Genomic DNA, 22,707 nt, shown 5'->3' with positions numbered 1-22,707 from the left:
GGCGTAGCGTAAAGCAACACGCAAACAAAAGAAAAGTTGAGGATCAGTTGAGGATCAGAGAGAGCGTGGTCACTATTGATTTTGGCTTTTATCCCCGGAGGAAATGGGCGGTCCTGGGGGGCGTGTTTTACTGTTACCTCCTAGGTAGGTTCTTCACCAACTTGTTAAAAATGTAGGAATGTAAGACAGCGATATAAAGTAACAACACTTCACATATTGACATCCAGATGAAAATACACATGTCACACAATGAAAAGTTAGCAGCACAATGTGGTTGCAGCACTCCTTCTGTTTCACGTCCCGGGTTTACCTAGACATGAAAAGAGTTAGAGTCTCTGGTCTAGTAAAATCAGACCTTCAGTGGACTTCTTTCTTCTCGAGGGTTTTCAGCCTGGTAGGACTTTGGCGATTGGTCATGTAAGAACTAATAATTAAACATCCATAGTTTTCTGGTGTGATCAGTGTTCCTTGAACGGAAAATCACTGACGATTGGATTTTGTTTGACCTTCCTGGCTGCTGCGAAGGGGTCGTAATTCACAGTCCCCTCTGCACAGGAATTTCACATCTGTAGAGTGTCAATAAAAACCCCATCCCCTTTTGATCTTTTAAATCAGGTCTTTGTTATCTGGCAACAGTCACTCCAGGGGGGGGCTGTTGACCTGTTGGTGGGGGAGTCGTCTGGGCTCCTAAGTTGATTAGGAGTTTGGAGCAAACCACAGATTTCGGTCCAAAAGAGGTTCATTGCTACATATTCCCCCCATGTCGGCTTGATGTTCGCTGGTAGGTAGGGCGTCAGGCCGGCACCTGGAGGAGCAGATGCTCGTGGACTTCACCACCCACAACAGTGAAATTGCTTGGCGTCAATTTATTTTGGGTAGCTAGTTAACCTATGGGCTTTGAAGGCATTGGGCGCGCAAATCTACCTGTAGTGTGGGGCAAAGTTTTAACTTCTTTAGGGCGCAATGTTTCACGGCAACAAAAAGCTATTGCGGCGAAAGGTTGCTTAGAAGGTTCAATAGTGAAGGCTGTAACTACTTCAGGTTACCTTAGAGTCACTTTGGTGTGCTTTTAGTTAACCTGGGGAATTAACGAGGCTCAAATTCTATATTGGTTGATTATCTTAAGGCTAACATGATGTCCATGCAACACATATAGGGTTTGGGTTTCAACAGTGATCGTTACAAGGTTAAAGGTTGGGGATACAAGGGTGGAATACCTAAAACACTACGATTTTAAAGGTTATTTATTTAGTTAAGCATGCAAAAATAAAGTAAATAAATTGGGACTCACGTTCTAGACTCGTCATGGCTTTGGCATTGCCTGAAGTGGCTTTAGGGGAGTCTAGTAGATGAGGGACACCAAGGGTGTCAAGGCACTAGGAAAGGTTTTTAATTAATGTGATTAGGGATTAACTACTCGCTAAGTCAAAGGGGTAGGTTTTACTTGTGATAGCGAGAGTGTTAAGGCCGAGAGGCTTCTACAGCGCGATGAGTAGCGTTGCCCCTCCCGAGGTAGTCCCAATAAATTTAAAGGGCCACAATTTCGAGGTTGCGTGGGCCCTGGAGGTCTTCATACTCCTGGAGATCTACATCGTAGGCAACGGTCTCCCCGATCGTACTGGCGCGGTATGTGTCGCGTCTCTCTGTGGGTGCGGAACGTTTCCTACGAGTAAGTCGCTCTACGCCTTGCGAGCATTGCTGGACGTGGTACTTCAGTTTGTTAGTACGCTTAACCAGGACGACCGTGATAATGATGGCTAGCACATAGCTTATTGCTACAGAGGCGGCGATCGCAGTGTCAGGGGTGGACCATGCATATACGATAGGCTGGACGGAGGCCAACGGGCGCGCTTCGATTTCTTTGATCTTTTCGTCTAGGGGCGCGATATCGATGAGCTGAGTGCCCTCGTATTTCACTTGAGCCATGGTAGCTGGATGCAGCTCCAAGTCTCTGTTTGCAAAGAACTCTGACACTTCGATGTCAGCTTCGTACTGGTCGGGGTTAAGATGATATAGCGCCATGTCTCCAATGTGCAGAATTGCGTTTGGAGGGACATCTGCCCAGAAGGATTGGTCGGGCAGGTCGACCCGTGAGGAGGTGTCGTGCTGGTCGTATGTCAATGTCCCTGTGTTCAGGGGCGTGTTGACTAACCATCGTCTTCCAACGATTTCAGCCTGGGTCTCCGTGACACGGTTACGGGCAGTAACTGTGGTGGGACATTTGCTGGAAGGTGACATGGGTTTAAGGCCGCAAATGCCATCGGTGCTGTCACGCACAAAAGGTTTGCTAGGGCAAAGATAGTGGATGTCTTTGGTTAGTATACACATGCGCAAATTTGGGGCCAAGTAAAGGCCTGGGTTACTGTCGTGGTAAGCTACGACGGAGGGTGTCTGCACCTTGACGTGTATGTCTTTGTGCCAAGACCCCACGTTGACAACATCCTTCAGACGGTAGATGTTGCTGGCTGAAATAATTGGCAAGTTTAAAATGAACGCGAGTTCGCCAGCCTGCGCGTTGACAAAAATGGGGATTGCGCTACCGAGGGTGTAGGCTAGGTGTGCTTGGAGAGGCGTGATTATGTCACGCGTGGCGGTGGTGAGAATGCCCTGTACTAGAGTGAGAGGGATAAGGTACGGGGGAATTCTGCTCATTGCCAGGCTGTCAATCGAGGAGCTGATGTCGCGCAATAAATCATTCATTAATGCAGTGACTATTTGAGTGTGGGCGTAGTCCACCTGTAGGACGGACAGCAAGGCATTTACAGCGCGGATAGTATTATTCAGCGCAACACTTTGGGTGTTGACCACCAACACAGTGCCTTGAAGAGTTTTGCCTATGGTCAACAGGTCTTGCTGTTGCTGGTTGATCTGTGTTCTAATGACGGGTATTTCGTCCCTGAGCTCGCTAACGTGGCGTTTTACTGCGGCAAGTGAAATCATGTTGGCCGTGGACATGCCCATATTAAACAGGGTGCCCACGCCAGCGGCTGCGGCTAGGATCGCTCCGATAAATCGCTTGGAGCGTCGATCTGGACCTCTTAGCTCTGCCTGGGTTATGGTAAACTTCTCCAACTGTCGGAGCATGTGAGTTATGTCAGCTTCTGCATGTCTGACGGCTTCTAAGTTCCAGTTGATTCCAGCCCAACTGGTGAGGGTGGCGGGAATTGGCACGTTTCTCCTACATGCATCCTTGGGGTTGAATCTCACAAACACCTTCTGAGTGTGCAGGCGGGTGTTTGTTATCAATAATCCGGGTTGGTCCTTTAGCACTATCCCGGAGATCGGTCCTGGCTCAACAACCTCAGGGTTTGTCAAGCCTAGTAGGCAGACCGTTAGGAGGAGGAGCTTCAGCCACATGTTCCTGGTGAAAGAAACAAAGGACCTTTAGGGCTTGTTGGAAGAATTTATATGAGCTTCACTTGTTTAAAAGAGGGTTTAGTATTGTGTGTGTAGTCAGGCAAAGGTCAAGAAAAGTTAGTGAAATTTTCCTGGCCGTGTTAGTGGTTAGTGTGTGAAGACTTATTGGGGAACGGTGTCGTCCCCGCTATGTCCCATGGGGTTTGTGTGAGGTTTTATCTGATTGCGATGTACCCATTTGAGCGTCGGCTCTTTGCGTCCTTTTGTGATTTTGATTTGGTAAACCACAGAGGACAGTTTGGTCACGATCACGTAGGGACCGGACCAACGTGGGAGAAACTTACGGATAAGCTTGTCTGCACCGGTTTTGGTCTGTCCCACTGGGTGGGCGAAGATGTAGTACCAGACTTTGTCTCCGACCTGTAGTTCGTCATGTGACGCCTTTTGGTCGTAGTAGGCCTTCCGGCCTTGTGCACTTTGGCCGAGCTTTTCTTGGGCGAAAGCAAAAGTGGCTCTGAGGTGCTGTTGGAGATCGGACATGTACTGGTGCGTGGTGTACGCAGTCGCAATGCTGGCCTCTCCTGGTTGGTAGAGAAGGTGCAGAGGCATCGTCATCTGGCGACCGGTCATGAGCTCAAAGGGGGACACTCCGGTCGCCCTGTGGGGCGTGGCCCTGATTGCCATCAAGACTAGGGGAAGTTTAACGTCCCAGTCTTTTTGATTGGTGGCCACGTATTTTTTTAGTATCTCAATCACGGTTCGGTTAGTTCGTTCCACTTGGCCTGAGGCCATTGGGTGGTGGCTGGTATGGGTTGTGGCTTTTATGCCGAGTGTTTGCCACAGTTCTTTCATCACTTCGGCTGTGAAGTGAGTGCCTTGATCGGAATCGATTTTGCATGGCAAACCAAACCTAGAGAAAACGTGGTTCATGAGCAGGTATGCTGTGGTCTGTGCGGTGTCATTTGTGGCTGGCAGCCCCTCCACCCACTTAGTGAAGGCGCAAGTTACCATGAGGATGTACTTGTTGCCTCTGGTGGACTTAGTTAAAGGTCCGACCCAATCAATTTGCAGGTCTGACCATGGAAATGAGATGCCTCTCTTTTGTAGGGGCGCACGATGGAGGGGTCTGGCCGGTTGAAACTGGCAACAGACCAAGCAACCTTTGATGTACTGTGCCACATCGCTTTGCATGTGTGGCCAGTACGCTACCTGTCTTAGAGCCTGGTATGTTGTTTGGACACCTCTGTGTCCTGCTGCAGGGGCGTCATGGGCATGTGTCAGCATAACCCCCCTGAGGCTATGAGGCACCACGAAAGCAGGTGTGGTGAGTGCCTCAGAGACGTACACAAGCAGCCCTTGACGCAGCTGGAGTTTGTCTCGGATATGCCAAAGGTGTTTTAACGGGGCGTCGGCACTGACGTCAGTTGCGGTAAGAGGATGGTCGGCAGGGTCAGACAGAAACAGTACCAGTTTGTGGATGGCACTGTCAGAAGCCTGAAGGGAGACCAGATCGGCATCCGAGAAAGCGGGAGCGACGGAGGCCGTGGCCGGCGACCGAGCTTCAGGTGCAGGCGAGGCACGAGCGCGAGTGACGGCGCAAACAGTAGGGGTGGGTTGGGCGGGAAGGGGCACCTGTGTCGAGGTGTCTGGCTGAAAGTGCCAGGGAAGACCGCTCAGTGCGCCCTGTTTGGCCAAAGCGTCTGCCATGTCATTCAGGTCCTTGTCAGGACCGGGCACTCGAGAGTGGCCACGTACTTTCTTCCAATAGACTTGCATGTCATTGGTTTCAACCAGGTGATCACAAGCTATGAACATGTCTTTATGTTTTACCGACTTTCTCGCTGACGTTATGAAGTCATTGGTTTTCCACAACGGAAGGTGGCATGAAAAGCTTAGCCTAGCATAATTGGAATCAGTGCAGATGAGCAGTGTAGTCACACCTTTGGCAACAGCCAATTGGAGGGTGATTAGCACCGCTGCAATTTCAGCGTACTGTGAAGTCTGGGCTCCCAGTTTGAAGGTTTGTGGCTGGTATGGGTTGTCGTCAAGCCACACGATCCCTGCTCCAGCTTGGACCAGGGTTTCGTGGTGAAATGAGCAGCCATCGACGTAAGCTGTGGTCATTTTCACACATGCATTATGGTCAAAGTAGTGGTGACGTGTCGGTGTGGCAACAGCGGGCTCTATAGGAGAGATGTTTGAAGCCGGAGTGTCGTTTTCGCACTTTTGGCAGGCAGCTAATTCCATGCCCAGATAGGATTTGTGATTTTGGGCATAGTGTACTTCAATGTCGAAGCTTTGGAGTGCCATGAGCCAAGTTGCCACACGGGCATTTGTCACCACTCCGTCTCTGATGCGTTGACTCGCCAGAAACGTGACGGGTTGGTGGTTTGTGTTAACCACCACCTTTTGACCCCCCATGTAGTTAGAGAAGTGTTTCACGGCCCATACTGTGGCCAACAGAGCTTTTTCACAGTCTGTGTATTTAATTTCGGGACCTGCAAGGGTTTTGCTTGCATAGGCAACGACTCTTTTATCTGAGTCGTGGATTTGATAGAGCCCAGCGCTGAGGCTGTGTTTACAGAAGCCCACCTCAAGGTGGAAAGTTTTGTTCATGTCTGGGTAAGCCAGGCAAGGAGCAGTGCACAGTTTTTGTTTTAAAGCAAGCATGGCTGCTTGTTGAGCTGGACCCCATGAGAAAGCTGTGTCCTTCTTAAGGAGTTCTGTCAGGGGTTTAGCCAGCTCAGCATAGTCTTCCACGAACTGTCGTGAATAATTGCAGACTCCGAGGAAGCTGCGGAGTTCTGAGACGGTTGAGGGTGTTTTTAAATTCTCAATGCCCTGGATTCTACTTACCTGGGGTTCAACTCCGTCAGGGCCTACCAGAAGGCCGACGTAGTTAACTTTCTTCTTACACCACTGGCACTTTGAGAGTGAGATTTTTGCTCCAGCCGTGGTGAGTTGGCCCAGAACGTGATCAATTTCTTGGAGGTGTGCCTGAAAGCTTATTGTTCTGATAAGAATGTCGTCGACATAAATTAGAGTGTCCCTGCTGGCGGCATCGGGACAAGCTTTGTTCAAAAAGATGTTAAACTCTGCCGGAGAGTTAGCGAAACCAAATGGACACCTGTTAAAGGTGTATTGCCGGTTGGCAAAAGTGAACGCCAGCTTATGCTGGTCGTCTGGGTGGACCGGGATGGTCCAAAAGCCTGAAGCCACATCAAGGGTGGAGAAGTATTTGGCATCTCGCACTTTGGGAAGATCTTGAGACAGCTGGGTCATTGGCCATCGCGAGAGTGGGACCCGCTTGTTTAACTGACGGTAGTCAATCGTCAGACGCCACTTGCCATTAGGCTTACGGACTGGCCAGATGGGGGCCGAGTACGTGCTGTTACAAGGGCGGATGATCCCTTTTATTAAAAGGTCATCAATAATTCCCTGAACCGGTTCATAAGAAGCTAGTGGGATTTTATACTGGCGGACAAAGGTTGGAGGCGCATTAGGCTGTGTTGGAATGCGCATTGTGTGGATATTTGTCAGTCCACAGTCCGCTGAGTCTGTCGAAAAGAAGGATCGGTACTTGTAAAGCAGCTCGCGCAGCTGGTTACGTTCATCTTCTGTTTCTATGGCGTCAGCATCTGCCAATACTTTTTCTAATTGACAGTTAAAGTCTGACGCAGTCCCGCCGTCTACTGTTTCAGCAGTGTCGGTTGAGGACTTTTGGCTGGCGGAGTCGACGTTCAAAAGTGAAACTGTCTGCACAACCATTTCCTGGACGTTAGTTAGATCGACACGACAGACGTTGTCGTTGGTCACGGGGAGAACAGACTCTATGGAAATAGCTCCCAACGGTATCGTGGAAGTAATGTCAGTACCTTGGCTTGTAAGAAGTGATGGTGGGAGATTGCCAATGACTGTCAGTCTCAGTTCAAAGTCATGAAAGTCTCTATCAATTAGCCAACCGAGAGGGGTTGCTTTAGGAATAAGGATGTCCTCTGACGTGTTATTTTGTAGTTCCATCTGGACTGAACGATGGTTCAGCTTTACCAGTGGCACGGCAGCGAGTGACAGACCTAGATTGGAAAACAACCGAGAGGGTTGAAAGAAAGCTTGTTCATTGTCTATTTGTTGTCCTAAGGCAACATCCAGCTGAATTATTTTGGCCGAGTTGGCAGGCAGTGTTAAGTTGTCCCTGGTGTTTACCTGGCATGCTTCAGGAATGACTTGTCCTGCTTTCATGCTTTCTTGAGAAGGCTTATCAAGATGGTTTTTCACACCAGTGAGGGACCACAGCACATTGTTTAGGGTGTCAACTTGGACGTCCAGCCGGACTAAGATGTCACTGCCAATGTAAACTGGGTGTGGAAGGTTTGGGACCACTAAGAAACTGTGGTTCAACCTTCGGTTATTCCACTGCACCGAGAGAGAGGTGCGGCCTATGGCTTGAATAACTTCAGTGGGCGTGGGGTCTGCTGGAAAGCGCAATTTCTTTTCGATTAAAGATAAATTTGAGTTCTTTTGTGTTAAGGCATTGTACATGTCCAGACTGATGGCAGACCGATCGGCCCATAGGGCTAAGACGACATCGTCGACTGGAGATTCTTCCAGCGTTAAGCCGTTTATGACTCGAGGGCATTGGGTGTCCGTAAGGGAGTCAACGGTACACAGGTAGTTGTCTCTGGAGCTCAAGGGCTCATCAAGACTGGGCCTAGGGCTAGAAGTGGCCTGGCCTGGGGTTGCCTCAACCGATTGTTGAGCATCAAGAACGCAGCACTGTACCTCAGAGCGAGTGCCCTGGATGTCAAGAGAACAGACGGGCAGCGGTTTTCGCACCTGCGCCCATATTTTCAATCTTTGAAAATCAATAAGTGGTTCAAAGCGGTTAAGGAGGTCCTGCCCTAGAAGCAGCGGGATGGAGTTAAGGTGGGAAATGTACACGGGATGGATTAGAGACATCGGTCCCAGGGTAAGTTTTATTAATGCCATTTCCGTTAGGACTGTTTGATCGTCGGAATACGGCTGTATTTCAAGGAAGCAAGGTTGGGGCTTGAGCTCACGGTGTGAGCGCCGCGCCATGGATTGCAGTGACCTAAAAAGGTTGGCTGATATCAAACTGATATCTGCGGCGGTGTCAAGAAGAGGACGAAGAAGAAGAAGTGGACCATTCTATCTTCCAGTTTGGCTGAGAGATAGAGCTTTTTGCCCGGTCCTTTTGCAGAAAGATTACCTAGAAAATGTCGGAACGGTGGCTTAAAGTGGATGATGGATGGGTCATCATCCTGGGTGTCTGAGATGGAGCTTACTTGCACCACCATTACAGAGTTATGTGATGTTGGCTCCTCGTTCTCAGAGGAGGAATATTCAACTCCCTGAGGTTCTTGGAAGGTTTCCGGGCCCTCGTTGGGGTCGATTGTTTCGGGTTCCAAGTATAGCTCCTCGTTCACTTCCTGGTCAGTGACTTCTTCATTTTCTACCATGCTTACTGATGTTAAAGTGAATAGGTCTTTCTTCTTTTTATTGCTCTTTTGAAGGATGTTTTTAATTGTCTCCATGTCTTGCTTACTAACGTCTGACAAGTTTTTAGGATTCAGGAGGTCGTGCGCTCCTGACGTGTTTTCCTTACCTGAATGGTTTGCAATTTTCTTACCTTGACTCCACTTTTTGTTGTTACTGTTGTTACCGTTGTTACGGTAACGATTGCCGTCATTTCCCGAGTTTTGGTTATAATTCTTACCTGTATCATGGCTGGAGCCGTTTTGGTTATAGTTAGACTTTCGTCCTTGCCGAAAGTTTTGATCGTTTTTCGGCTGCCCCTTGTTCCAGTTGTTATTTGACTTAGAAGGTTTATGAGCGGTTACTTCAGTTTCAGGTTCGTGCTCTAGAGTGCCTTCGAAGTCTTGAGGCTGGACGACGGCCATAACAGAGCCCAGTGTTTTGGTCTGTTGCTTGGCGTAGGCTCTACTAGCCAGTTCTCTGAGCTGACGGCTAGTCTGGGTTGCAGGGCTGGCCATTACTCCCAGGTGGTGGCTAACCGTTGGATGCAGGTTTTGAATAAAGAGCGCTTTAAAGTTTTTGCATTCCTCCTGATTTTCTTGGTTCCCGGATCCGAAGAAGGCAGTCCTTAAACGATAGTAATAGCTTTCAGTGTTCTCTTGGCGTCCCTGCTTGATTGCGAGGGCGCTAGTCAGGCCAACATCAATGGCGTTGTCAGGATACTCATCCTTAAGTGCCTTGCATACGAGTGCATAGTCCTGACGGATGTGTAACGATTGACGTTCGATGAAGGAGGACACAGCTCTAGTAGAGGTAAGCTTAATAGCGTAAATTTTGTCCTCTACTGTCGCGCCTGGTCTTCGTGCTAAGTAGTAGTCGATGTCGTTAAGGTAAGCAGTTGTTTCGTTGACGACTCCGGGTTTCGGGTCGAAGCGCGGGACGTGACGTGCAATTTTGTCAAAGTCCCTTTCAGAGAGGCCGGGACTAGGTCTACCGGAGGGGAGTCCACCTGAGGTCCGGTCCAAGTCTCTAAGGTCACTGATAAATCCGACAAAGTCTGAGTATCTGATGGAGCGGGGTCTGGCGTCACCGTCGTCAGGGTGTCTGTCCCTGAGTGTGTCTCTAAAGTCCGGTGACGTGTTTCTAGGGTCATGGTGGGCTTGACGAGAGCGGCGATTGTCCCTAAAGTCGGGAGTTTTGTCCCTAGCTGAGTCTCGAGAGTCAGGCGACGTGTTTCTAGGGTCACGGTGGGCTTGACGAGAGCGGCGATTGTCCCTAAAGTCGGGAGTTTTGTCCCTAGATGAGTCTCTAGAGTCAGGCGACGTTTCCCTCGTGTCACGGTAAGCTTGGCGAGAGCTGCGGTTGTCCCTAAAGTCGGGGGTTTTGTCCCTAGGGTCGCGGTGAGAGCTACGGACATCCCTAAAGTCTGGGGATCTTTCTCTAGGGTCCCGGTAGGCTCGACGCTCTCTGCGGTCATCCTCAAAGTCGGGTGATCGGTTTCTAGCGTTGCGGTCAAGTCGGCGTTCGTCGTGGTCATCCCCAAGGTAGGGTGTTTTACCCTTAATGTCGCGGCGGGAGCTGCGATCGTCCCTAAAGTCTGGGCGGGGGTTTCTATCGTCACGGTACGGTCGACGTTCGCTACGGTCGTCTCTAAAGTCAGGGGACCTATCCCCAGACGTGCGAACCCCCTGGGGTTTCTTGGGGTGGCTGCTAGGTTCATAGGCAGGTCGGCTGTCCAGAAAGCTGGACGAGCGGGGCCTAACGCCGGGTAAAAGCTCGGGGTCTCCAACCCCGAGGTCGAAACGCAACTGTTTGGGCGTGGAAGCTACGGCTTTTGGGCCACTAGGAGGCTGGCCCTCTGGGTCGGCCTTTAGCTCGGTGAGATCGAGGTTTTTGCCTAATCTCTCACCTTCACGTCCCTCTGTTTGTCCTCCAACTGCGCCTGAGGAGTATCTTAGCTCCTTTTGGAGGCGGGACATATATTCTTGATCGAGATTACCTTGGATTCTAAGTTGCTTTACCTGTTCCCGGAGATCCGTAATTTCCCCTTTCTGCCGGGCGGCTTCAGTCAATCTTCTTTCCGATCGGTCTCGATCCGCATGCAGTTGGTCTCTCTCATGCTTGAGCACCAGTAGGGACTTTTTTAGTTCCACTAGTTCTTCATGAGAAGCTGCCAGTTCCTTCTCTTTCCTTTTCAGGTTGCTGAGGGCATCATCCCACTCATGTTTTGCAGCATCCAGCTCTTTCTCTCTGTCGTAGAGATCATCTCTCAGCTGCTGCATAGTCTCCTTTAGTCCAACTCGTGATTCGTCCTCATTATGGAGTTGGCCTTCCATATCCCGTATTTTGCCTTCCGTTTCGGTTAAATTCCATTTTACATTGTCGTTTTCTGATTGTAGGGCTTCATTTTCCCTTTTCAGGCGGGCAGTGTCTTCCGACTTCTTTTTAAGTCGGTCGGCACTTTGCCTCAGCAGGTCTTTTGAATGTTTTAGTTGAGCATGTAAAATGAAAGCCATCTTACCAAGCCATTTGGGTACGTCCTTTTCTTTTAGGGACGCCGTTAACCCTTCGGCTACAAGAGCGGCTAGAACATTGTTTAGCTCAGAGGGAGTGGTGCTCTGGGTTGCATCGGCAAAACCAGGGATGACCTTGGTGGTCATGTCGGTTAAAACGTCCTCGAGTAGCTCGAGGGGGTCCCTCATACTTACCTCTGGGGATTGCTGGTCTCCTGACATGTTTATTTTAAATTGTGCGGGTCTATGTTTTGGAAGAATTTGAGTTTGTCTGCATACAGTAGTAAATACTGCGTTATTTAAAAGTACAGTAATGAATACTGCACTATTGACACGTGCACCTCAAATTGTTAAGGTTGCACTTTGGAGGTGCTATTGTTACACCTTGATTATTTATTTATATGTGAGAGTATGTAACGTTTTGAGTAGGAAAAGTGTGCGGCGGACAGCTGTTTAGCTTAATAAAGTTAGCATTAAAAGTTGTAAGTTGGTTAGTAACTAATGTTCTACAAACATTTACTAATCTAAACACTGTTAGCATGCAGAGACGTATTCTCAAAATATTGTTTGTTAGCAGCTCATGCCGTTCAGAATGAAAGACACATGTAGAAGGTAAATCCAACAAAACATATATTTAGAAAACAGTGCTAAGGCAGGCAGTACAATTATTAGCATTCAGTAGAAGGGCATAGCAGCATGCAGTAGCGTTGTTAACAATAGGTATTACACATGTAAACAAGGCACCTAGATTTACTGAGGTAATAAATGCAGTACTATACGTGCTTTAGCATGGGTTTAAAACAGGCAATGGTTATAGCAGATTATCACATGCAGCAAGCAGCACAGACTATACGCTAAAACAATTGTAAAACAGGGGTTAATGAGGCGTCAAGTACAGCAAAACAGCACAAGCAACAAGCCAAAACAAGGAAAAAGTAGGGATTCCTGAGATGTTAGCACAGCAAAACAGCACAAAACAACAAGCCAAACAATAATGCAAGAGCAGGTGGTTTTCTGAGATGTTAGCACAGCAAAAGCACAAACAACAAACCCAAAACAATGCAGAAGCAGGTGGTTTTCTGAGATGTTAGTACAGCAAAACAGCACAAGCAACAAGTTGTTAAATGAGTTTTAAGTGAAGCTCTTTTGTTCTTGTATCAATTTGGGAATTTAAGTTTGTTTGTGAACGTAATTGGGCGAAAATACTAGGAGTTTTTTAGGACAATTTGGGAACTAGAGGAGGTACAGTTCAGTACCCATGAGTGGCCACGAGATGGAGCCGCCGTCCCAATTTTGGGGAAAAATGGGCGGGCGCCGCTCCTCCCCTTCGTTGGGGTGAGATCACGTGGGAGTGGACACAACTCCTCCTCTGGAGGCTTGCCCACTGGGGTCTTTGCGTTAAACAAAGAATGGCGACAGACAAGTCTGTCAGGGCACCGTCACACTGACGGTGCGCAGCTTAGTTGAAAGGAGCGACCTCTCAGGTTTAGGCTGCGTGTGCTACACGTCAAAATAGACAGAGCATCGTGTCTATAAGATCGTAGCAGAAAGGCGACAATATCAGTAACTCGGTGTAACGCGACGTTATGACACAAAATATCGCCTCCAAGGCCTTTAAAGTTTACAACAACTACACGTGTTTAAACCACGGTAGCAAACACGTTATGATCACAATTCAACCAGCAACAACAATCTATAGCCATTCAAACAACATCAGCACTTTATCGCGAAAGCAGCCAGCTGAGCAGAAGGGGCGATAGGTTTAAATGCACGATAGATTTCAAACAGCATCGGAGGCCTCACGCGGGAGCGCCAATATGTAGCGTGTATATTAATTACACTTACGTTGTTACGAGGTAACGGATAAGGAGATTGTTTGGGAATAAATTTATTACGACTAAACTCTATCTAATTTATTATAAAGTGTTAGTTCAGAATTAAAGGGGGCACCAGCTTGGAATTTTCAAGCAATGTAGGCTTTTACAGCCGAGAAGTTCATGATTTGATTGATTAATTAATCTGAAGTTAGTTAAGTTCTTGACTCCTTTAACTACTGCTGAAACCAAAGTACAAATACACTATGACCCAAACCTTATCGTTGCATATTTATTCAAGGACACACAGCAAATCTTAAATCATCACGTTATTCAGATGTAATTCATAAACAGACATTAGAATGATTTAACAGATTGGTGAAGCGCCTTCTTATCTTGGTCTAACTAGATATTAATAAGGTTTTGCCCTGGTCGAGAGCTAAGGGGCTATAAAACGAAATAACGCAATAAAATTCAAAAGGGGGTTGTTTGCAACACTGAGTTTAGCTTTTATCTTGACGTAGCCAAAGCACTTTCACAGCTTGTGGGAAAAGCGAAATTTCACCTGCAGTCGGGCCCGGAGAGTCGATACCAGCGTTTATGAGGCCGCGGGTCCGGGGGTCCGGGGGTCCGGGGTCGTAGGCCTGGATTCAGCGCCCGAGTTGAGCCAGGTGCGCTGTCTTGTCCTCGCCGAAGGGTCTCCGGAGGCTTCTCCCTGGTGGATTTGACTCGCCCGTCAGGCACGGCGTCTCCCTGGCGTGGTTCGTGCAGGCCCGGCGCGTGCGCGTGGTTTGAGCGCGCGCTGGTGTGGCAGTGAGGGCAACTTTTGGCTGATGTGGTTCTTCGGATGAGAACCCAAAAAGGGAGCTTTGACTCGAGTGTTGCAATTGCAAAAATTGGTGATCAAAAACGACGTTACAAAAATCACGATTTAGTACGTGGAGTCTCTGTTTACGTATAGGACTTGCTCCCAAAAGTAAAGGTTCGACTTAAACAAATACGTATATATAAGCTTAAAATAAACAAAAGGGAAAAATATAAGTGAAAAGAAAGAAACGCGAAGTTTCGGAAAATTACAGGACCACGTGGGTCTGAAAATAAGCTAGTTGCTTGGCGTAGCGTAAAGCAACACGCAAACAAAAGAAAAGTTGAGGATCAGTTGAGGATCAGAGAGAGCGTGGTCACTATTGATTTTGGCTTTTATCCCCGGAGGAAATGGGCGGTCCTGGGGGGCGTGTTTTACTGTTACCTCCTAGGTAGGTTCTTCACCAACTTGTTAAAAATGTAGGAATGTAAGACAGCGATATAAAGTAACAACACTTCACATATTGACATCCAGATGAAAATACACATGTCACACAATGAAAAGTTAGCAGCACAATGTGGTTGCAGCACTCCTTCTGTTTCACGTCCCGGGTTTACCTAGACATGAAAAGAGTTAGAGTCTCTGGTCTAGTAAAATCAGACTGTGGACTTCTTTCTTCTCGAGGGTTTTCAGCCTGGTAGGACTTTGGCGATTGGTCATGTAAGAACTAATAATTAAACATCCATAGTTTTCTGGTGTGATCAGTGTTCCTTGAACGGAAAATCACTGACGATTGGATTTTGTTTGACCTTCCTGGCTGCTGCGAAGGGGTCGTAATTCACAGTCCCCTCTGCACAGGAATTTCACATCTGTAGAGTGTCAATAAAAACCCCATCCCCTTTTGATCTTTTAAATCAGGTCTTTGTTATCTGGCAACAGTCACTCCAGGGGGGGGCTGTTGACCTGTTGGTGGGGGAGTCGTCTGGGCTCCTAAGTTGATTAGGAGTTTGGAGCAAACCACAGATTTCGGTCCAAAAGAGGTTCATTGCTACACGAGATTATGGCTCCCCACAGTACAACCATCAACCTCAGCATGATTAGTAGAGATCGCCGCTACATATACCTTAAGCGTCGAAGGAGAGCGACCCTCATCAAAGAGAGACTGCAGAAACTCCAGAATAGAGGCCACTGAACACAAAACTGGGTCCTTATCACGACCAGAACACCATTGGGTCGGGATGCCATATCTGCCCTCCCAACTGAGACAGCAGATCCCTCCTATTCGGGAGACACCACGGGTTGCTGTGAATCAGACTCCATAGCAGGGGAACCACGGCCGTGCTGGCCAGAACGGGGCCACTAACAACAACCTGTGACCCTCCCTCAGAACATGCTGAAGCAAGGGCCAAATCAGTGGAAGGGGCGGAAAGGCGAACAGGAGGACCCGAGGCCACAGATGAGCCAACTTATCCTGACCCAGCGCACCCGATGCCCCCGTAAGGTAAAACCACAGCGGGCACTGAGTCGACTCCTTCGAGGTGAACAAGTCTACCTCGGCTGGACCAAAGAGGTCCCAAATCATGTGCACCTCATCGCTGTGAAGGGTTCACTCCCCCGGAATAGATGACCGACAAGAGAGAGGGCGTCCGCGACCCGGTTACAGTCCCCAGGCAGATACACCGCCCGCAGAGTGGCCAGCCGAGGGGCAGCCCACACAAAAGAGCTGGTGGTGATGGTTGATGTGGTAGACAGCTGCGGTGTTGTCTGTTCGTATGAGAACATGCCTGCCCACCAGGTGGAATCGCCGGAGAGCAAAGTGTACGGCGCGCAGCTCCAGCACATTTATGTGTCTGTGGAGCGCTCCCTCCGACTCCAGCGCCCCTGGGTGGCCCGGTGCTACCACACAGCGCCCCAACCCGTAGAGCTGGCATCTGTGGTCACCACCTCCCTGCAACACACAACTATCCCCAAGGGGACACCTCTGGAGAGATAGGACCTGTCCCCCCACGGAGCCAGGGCACAGAGACATGTCCATGTCACCGTGAGCTTGTGATGCCTGTGGAGCCTCCAGGCGAAACCCATTGAGCCACCACTGTAGAGGACGCGGCGACAGCAGGCCCAAAGGCACAGATGCAGGAAGGTGATGTAGGGGAACCAACTGACCGACCAACTGGAGGATGTCGTCTTCTAGGGCTGCTCGATTATAGAAAAAATAATAATCACGATTATTTTAGTAATAATTGAAATCACAATTATTCAGACGATTATTTGTTCCCTTAAAAAAAAAACTTTATTTAATTTATTCATTTTTATTATTATTTAAAAAAAACAACTATGGAACTCGTGAAATGTGAAGGGAACAGAAACAATCATCATCAGCAACATGAAGTAATAAGAGTTTGCTTTGCTTCTACTAAACAAAACCAGTGCCTGAGCAAAGGATGTTGAGGCTTCTCCTCCTTTCAGCACAAGGTGAGCACTTAACAGTGGCGTTATCTCAAGAGTTCGGTATAAAAAATATTATTACGATATTATTTACAGTTCTGTCACTGTGCTGGTGTTTCAGCTGATCAGACGCGTCACACAAACCGCACAGGACGGACTTTTTGCGCTTTGGATGGACGAGCGGGAGGGCATCCTTAATAATCGTTTTTTCTCGATTATGCTATTTTTGTGATTGTCTAGTGTAATAATCGAAATCGTAATCGAATTTCCATTAATTGCACAGCCCTATCGTCTACCCTGCAAACAGATGGACGAGCCGTAATACAAGTTGAGTCCAAAACCATCCCAAGAAAAGTTCTCGTCTGAGACGGGGACAGATAACTCTTCCCCAAGTTGATCTTGAGGCCCAACCGGGACACATGAGCCAGAAGGCTTCCTGCATCCCGAATCGCGACTGCACGAAAGGGGGGCGCTGATGAGCCAATCGTCGAGATATGGCAGAATCTTCATTCCAGCAGCCTGCAGAGTCTCCTCTGCCGCCTTCACGCACTGAGTGAAAACCCTTGGGGAAAGCGAAAGGCCAAACGGAAGCACCCGGAACTGCCAATGGCAACCCCGATAGGCAAACCTGAGAAAGCACCTGTGCTCTACCGTAATGGGCACATGGAAGTACGCATCTGACAGGTATATCGACGTGAACCAGTCCCCATCCATCGACAGCGGAAAAGCGAACGGCTAACGCCACGTTGCTCGAGCCACACGCAAGAAGAAAAAAGGAACAGAGGCTCGGATGACGGGGGAATATATTACCTCCGGGGCGTCATCCAGGGTCACAGGTGTGACTTATTTGGTATTAACTATTCGAAGTACGCATGCGCGAAGGGAACATTCAGTGATTACAGCACCGCCTCTGGCGGTCAGGAGGGATGAAATCGAACACCGATAAGATAAGATAGCCTTTATTGATCTCACAATGGGAGAAATGTGTAAAAAGCAATTAAATAGTAAATGGTATCTTGTAGACAATGACTACCAAGGACTTTGTAGGGACAAAAAGTATAAACAATAAATTTACTAAAATGTTGGTCAGTATTAGCAGTGCAGGTGTACAATTATCCATTAGTGATCCATTAATAAACAATAAACAATAAACAATGGGGGGTGGCGGTGTACTTCTGCAACAAATGATCCCTCCCCCAAGCAATTTAGTGGAAATGGACTAAAAGTAAAACTTTGTTGCTTCCTTTGGAATTTCATCGGCAAAACAGTTTCCCCAATTGCTGATTTCCAAAATACGTGCTATGTCACTTTGTGCATCTGCAGTAGGGCTGCAACTATCGATTATTTTAGTAATCGATTAATCTATCGATTATTTACATCGATTAATCAAATAATAAATATTTATTTATTTAAAATAAATAAAAAAATAAAAAAATAGATTTTTCTGCTAGAAATAGCATTTATTTATTCTTAATTTCTTATCAGTTTGTCCCAGAAGCAGCAACATTTCACTCTCATGAAGAGACACCTGTCCTTATGTCCATGATGAGGAGACAGAGCAGCTTCAGAGTGTCTTTTAAATCAGTACTTTTATTCTTATTCAGGTGAAGTAGGTCCTGACTGGAGACTGCATCTTGAAATGTTCTGCTGAAGCTCTGGTGATTAATTTCTTTGCCGGGATCTCAACCAGAGGGGTTTCCTAAAAGAGGAGAAATATTTTAATTATTTTTGTCATAGTATTGCTGTAGCAGGGATTAATGTGTCAATTTGCATGGTTCATAAATGTATTTGTTGTGAGCAATGAAAGGATGGATATGAGAAACGGATGAGACAGTGTGATTGTGCTGGAGTTTTATTCTGCTTTTGAAATAGTGTGACCACCTCAAATAGTTTAAACAGACCAGTGGGACAATTTGGCAGAACTTTGAAGGACAGAGAAATTATTATGATTTTTTTTTTATAGATCAGGCATTTTAATCCCACTAAAAGACACACACACCTTTTTATTATTGCAACTTGTATAACACTAGCAACAGATATATTACAAAGCAGTTGGACGTAAAAAATAATGATTAAAAAAAATCATGAGGTAGGCTTCAATAAAAAAAAAGTGGAACATGTTAAGCATGGAGGAACAGAGAAGGACATGGCTCTGCAGTACAGTCAAAAGAGGGACAGGTGGTCACTCTATTTAGATCTATATCTGATATTTATTTATCTTAATTTAAATCGTAGATACAGTTAAGATATTTAGCACAAAAAACATTGCAGCAAAGGAGAAGTAGATACAGTAGGATGTAAACGTCTGTGTTTGGTGAGGGGGGGGGAGATAAGTTCGAAATCATACCTTACCTTATGTCACACTTTGAACTAACAGTGGATGAAAGTGTAGATCGTCCTGATGGTAAATCATCAACAAATGCTCAAACAATGCTTCGAACAGCTGTTGTGAATGTCTCAGGTCCTGTGAAGTATGGGGCAGGGGAAATCGGAGTGTGGGGCTGTTTTGTTGCCTCAGGGCCTGGACAACCTCCTATCATCAATAGGTCTTTCTGCAGAATATCTTGATTATCTTTTGAATTAATTTTTCTGAGACATTCACAACATGCACTGAATAAGTGAGTATACCCCGTATTCAATTGCTGGCTGATCCTTCTTTTGTAGCAACACATGGTTTTCTGTAGCTGCAGATTAGACGCTCAACGATCAGGATGAATCTTGGACCATTCCACTTTACAAAATCTCTGGAGTTCAGTGAGATTCAGGCAGTGTACTTACTTACTCCTCCCTCTCCTGTGACTGTAAACATGTTATGTCCAATGAAAATATGATAAAATGTATATGTTTGGGTGGTATTAGTTCAAGCAGACACTGTTTAATCATTCTTGTGATTTTAATCGATATCAGACCACATTTTATGACAAATTTAGGCAGAAATGTAAGAAATTCCACACAATGTCCTCAGTTTTTCCTCCCACTGTACAAGTGAGAGTCGGTAATACACTTTTTGATTAGCGACATAGTTTTCCTAAGGTTTGATACACGCCATAGTTGTTTCTCATTATTCCAAGAAATAAGCAAAGCAAAACAATGTACTCAGTCGTTGTTGACAAAAATAACATTTCGCTAAACAACTAGCCTAAAAAAAATCCTCCCTCTTCTATCCACGGACACCGCTTCTGAATGAATCTCCAATATTGACTCTGGTTCTTTGCCTATGGCGGTCAGACTCCACTTTAGCCGTTTTTGTCGCACTCGAATAAACTCTTTGTTTCTTTATCTTAGTTGGGGTCTGGGCTGGAGTTTCGGCGGCGCTTCAAGGCGGTCTCCTCTCATTCTTCACTGAATCCATCCTTGCAAAGTTGCCTCGGGAGCTTCAGTACTTATGATGGAGATAGCTAAACGCTACACCTGAGTGTGAACGCGCATGACGTCATTACGCATTACGTTGCCCCTGCAAAGTACGTGGGAAGTTTGCTTTTTCGCCCCATGGCACACTCTATTCAAGTGAACTTACAGGCATATAGAGGCAATCGCGGTGACAAGGCCAGGGCTCATTCTTCTCACCAGGGCATTGCTGGAGCATGTACGGGGAAGAAATAATAAAATTGTATATATTTATTTGTGGTTAAGCGAATGTATAGTCCCTTTAACGTTTTTAAATGAAGTTTTGTAGAAATGGGTGAAAGAGTTGTTTTCCCTTTTTTTTTTTTCCTCCTTGATGATGATTGGCTCTGACTGATTATGAATTTTCTCTTTTTTTCTCTTCACAGATCAGAGCGAGCCTATCCCAGATCCAGAGGAAGCACAAGCTAAAGGTAACACTACAGTGTGTGTTTACTAGAGGTCGGGCGATACTCAGGAATTTTTTTGTTATCAGCTATATCTCTGGTGATATGTCCGGAACCTAACGTCATAGAGGCTTCCCACCCACAACTTCCTAGGCCTTAAAGGAATAGGCCACCGTTTTTACATACTGAGATATGTTCTTACCTTAGTTTAGAAGATAAATGATCTTTCATTGTTGCAAGACACAATGGAGTAAAGAGGACCATTCACTTCTTCACTCAAAGCCAGGACAGGAATGTTTTTAATAAATCAGCCTTATGTCCCTAAAAGCACCCCCTGCTGTAACAGTTCAACACATTTCACATGTTTTAGACGCTTCATGTACAGGATTATAGACAAGAAATTTGGAATTATCGGCTAAAAATATCAGTCAAAAATATCACCCGTGGTTATCTGCATCGGCCAATTAAAATCCCAAATAATCGGCATCGGCTTTAGAAAAACCCATTTTGGTCGACCTAGTGTTCACTGTAAGTGGTGCTGTTTGTTGTTTTTCAGAAAAGTTTAACTGGAAAGGAAACATCAAAGCTTTGCTCAGAGACGCTCCGGACCAAGAGCTGCCCGTCAAAAAACTGAGAAGGAAGGTAATGTGATTGCACTGTAATCTATTTACTAAAACTACAATCTGTTTACTGATGCCATAATCTGATTACTGAGGCTTTAATCGGCTTACCGGCGGTGTGTGTTCTCTGTCAGGTGTAGAGGGCGTTTTCATGTCTGCATCTGTGGCAGGTGCTAGGGGGCATGTGTATGTGTCTTGCAGGTGTTTTGTCTCTGGCAGGTGCTGAGGGTGTGTTTCTCTCTGCCAAGTGATGAGGGCGTGCGTTTTGTCTTTGGCAGGTGATGAGGGCGTGTGTTTTGTCTGTCAGGTCCTGAGCGCGTGTGTTTTGTCTGTCAGGTCCTGAGGGCGTGTGTTTTGTCTGTCAGGTCCTGAGGGCGTGTGTTTTGTCTGTCAGGTCCTGAGCGCGTGTGTTTTGTCTGTCAGGTCCTGAGGGCGTGTGTTTTGTCTGTCAGGTCCTGAGGGCGTGTGTTTTGTCTGTCAGGTCCTGAGGGCGTGTGTTTTGTCTGTCAGGTCCTGAGGGCGTGTGTTTTGTCTGTCAGGTCCTGAGCGCGTGTGTTTTGTCTGTCAGGTCCTGAGGGCGTGTGTTTTGTCTGTCAGGTCCTGAGGGCGTGTGTTTTGTCTGTCAGGTCCTGAGGGCGTGTGTTTTGTCTGTCAGGTCCTGAGGGCGTGTGTTTTGTCTGTCAGGTCCTGAGGGCGTGTGTTTTGTCTGTCAGGTCCTGAGGGCGTGTGTTTTGTCTGTCAGGTCCTGAGGGCGTGTGTTTTGTCTGTCAGGTCCTGAGGGCGTGTGTTTTGTCTGTCAGGTCCTGAGGGCGTGTGTTTTGTCTGTCAGGTCCTGAGGGCGTGTGTTTTGTCTGTCAGGTCCTGAGGGCGTGTGTTTTGTCTGTCAGGTCCTGAGGGCGTGTGTTTTGTCTGTCAGGTCCTGAGGGCGTGTGTTTTGTCTGTCAGGTCCTGAGGGCGTGTGTTTTGTCTGTCAGGTCCTGAGGGCGTGTGTTTTGTCTGTCAGGTCCTGAGGGCGTGTGTTTTGTCTGTCAGGTCCTGAGGGCGTGTGTTTTGTCTGTCAGGTCCTGAGGGCGTGTGTTTTGTCTGTCAGGTCCTGAGGGCGTGTGTTTTGTCTGTCAGGTCCTGAGGGCGTGTGTTTTGTCTGTCAGGTCCTGAGGGCGTGTGTTTTGTCTTTGGCAGGTGCTGAGGGCGTGTGTTTTGTCTGTCAGGTCCTGAGGGCGTGTGTTTTGTCTGTCAGGTCCTGAGGGCGTGTGTTTTGTCTGTCAGGTCCTGAGGGCGTGTGTTTTGTCTGTCAGGTCCTGAGGGCGTGTGTTTTGTCTGTCAGGTCCTGAGGGCGTGTGTTTTGTCTGTCAGGTCCTGAGGGCGTGTGTTTTGTCTGTCAGGTCCTGAGGGCGTGTGTTTTGTCTTTGGCAGGTGCTGAGGGCGTACCTATCCTTTGCGGCGGAGGATAATCACAGATCTGAGGAGCAGCTGCTGTCGATGTTCAACGCGAAAATCCAGAAGAATCCCAAATTCCGAGTTTTAAAAGATCGAGTCAAACTAATAAAATAAGTGTTTCTGTTGCTGCTTAGTTTCAGTTTGCCCTGAGCAAACACATTAGTACTCATGTCAAACGGGCTCTACTTTCCTAACACATTCCTGCAATAGGGTCACTGTCCAGGGTCACTGTCCAGGGTCACTGTTCAGGGTCACTGTCCAGGGTCACTGTCCAGGGTCACTGTCCAGGGTCACCTTCATAGAAATGCTCATAATCTCTGTAAATGAAGCATAATGAAAACATAATAATGATAAAAAAAAAGGTATTTTTTAAAATGTCAGCCATGTGAACAACTTTCTCAATATAATCCTGATTTACAAGCTTGTTTTACC

At 47.2% G+C, this 22,707-nt stretch overlaps 1 protein-coding gene across 1 annotated transcript in view; it reads left to right on the top strand.

The window, feature by feature from the left end:
• The window catches only part of lyar (Ly1 antibody reactive homolog (mouse)), a gene marked incomplete at its 3' end in the record, with an annotated part of 30,090 nt that extends 7,701 nt beyond the window's left edge, over positions 1–22,389 (top strand). The window contains exons 6-8 of the mRNA XM_079582113.1: positions 20,201–20,245; positions 20,775–20,860; positions 22,252–22,389. Coding sequence (XP_079438239.1) covers positions 20,201–20,245; positions 20,775–20,860; positions 22,252–22,389 — 269 coding nt within the window. The remainder of the gene's footprint in view (positions 1–20,200; positions 20,246–20,774; positions 20,861–22,251) is intronic.
• Between the last annotated feature and the right edge of the window lie 318 nt (positions 22,390–22,707).

The sequence above is a fragment of the Gobius niger genome (assembly GCF_951799975.1).
Source record: "Gobius niger genome assembly, chromosome: 24".
NCBI lineage: Eukaryota > Metazoa > Chordata > Actinopteri > Gobiiformes > Gobiidae > Gobius > Gobius niger.
The sequence above is the reverse complement of the archived record's forward strand: the minus strand, read 5'-3'. Positions and strand labels throughout refer to the sequence as shown.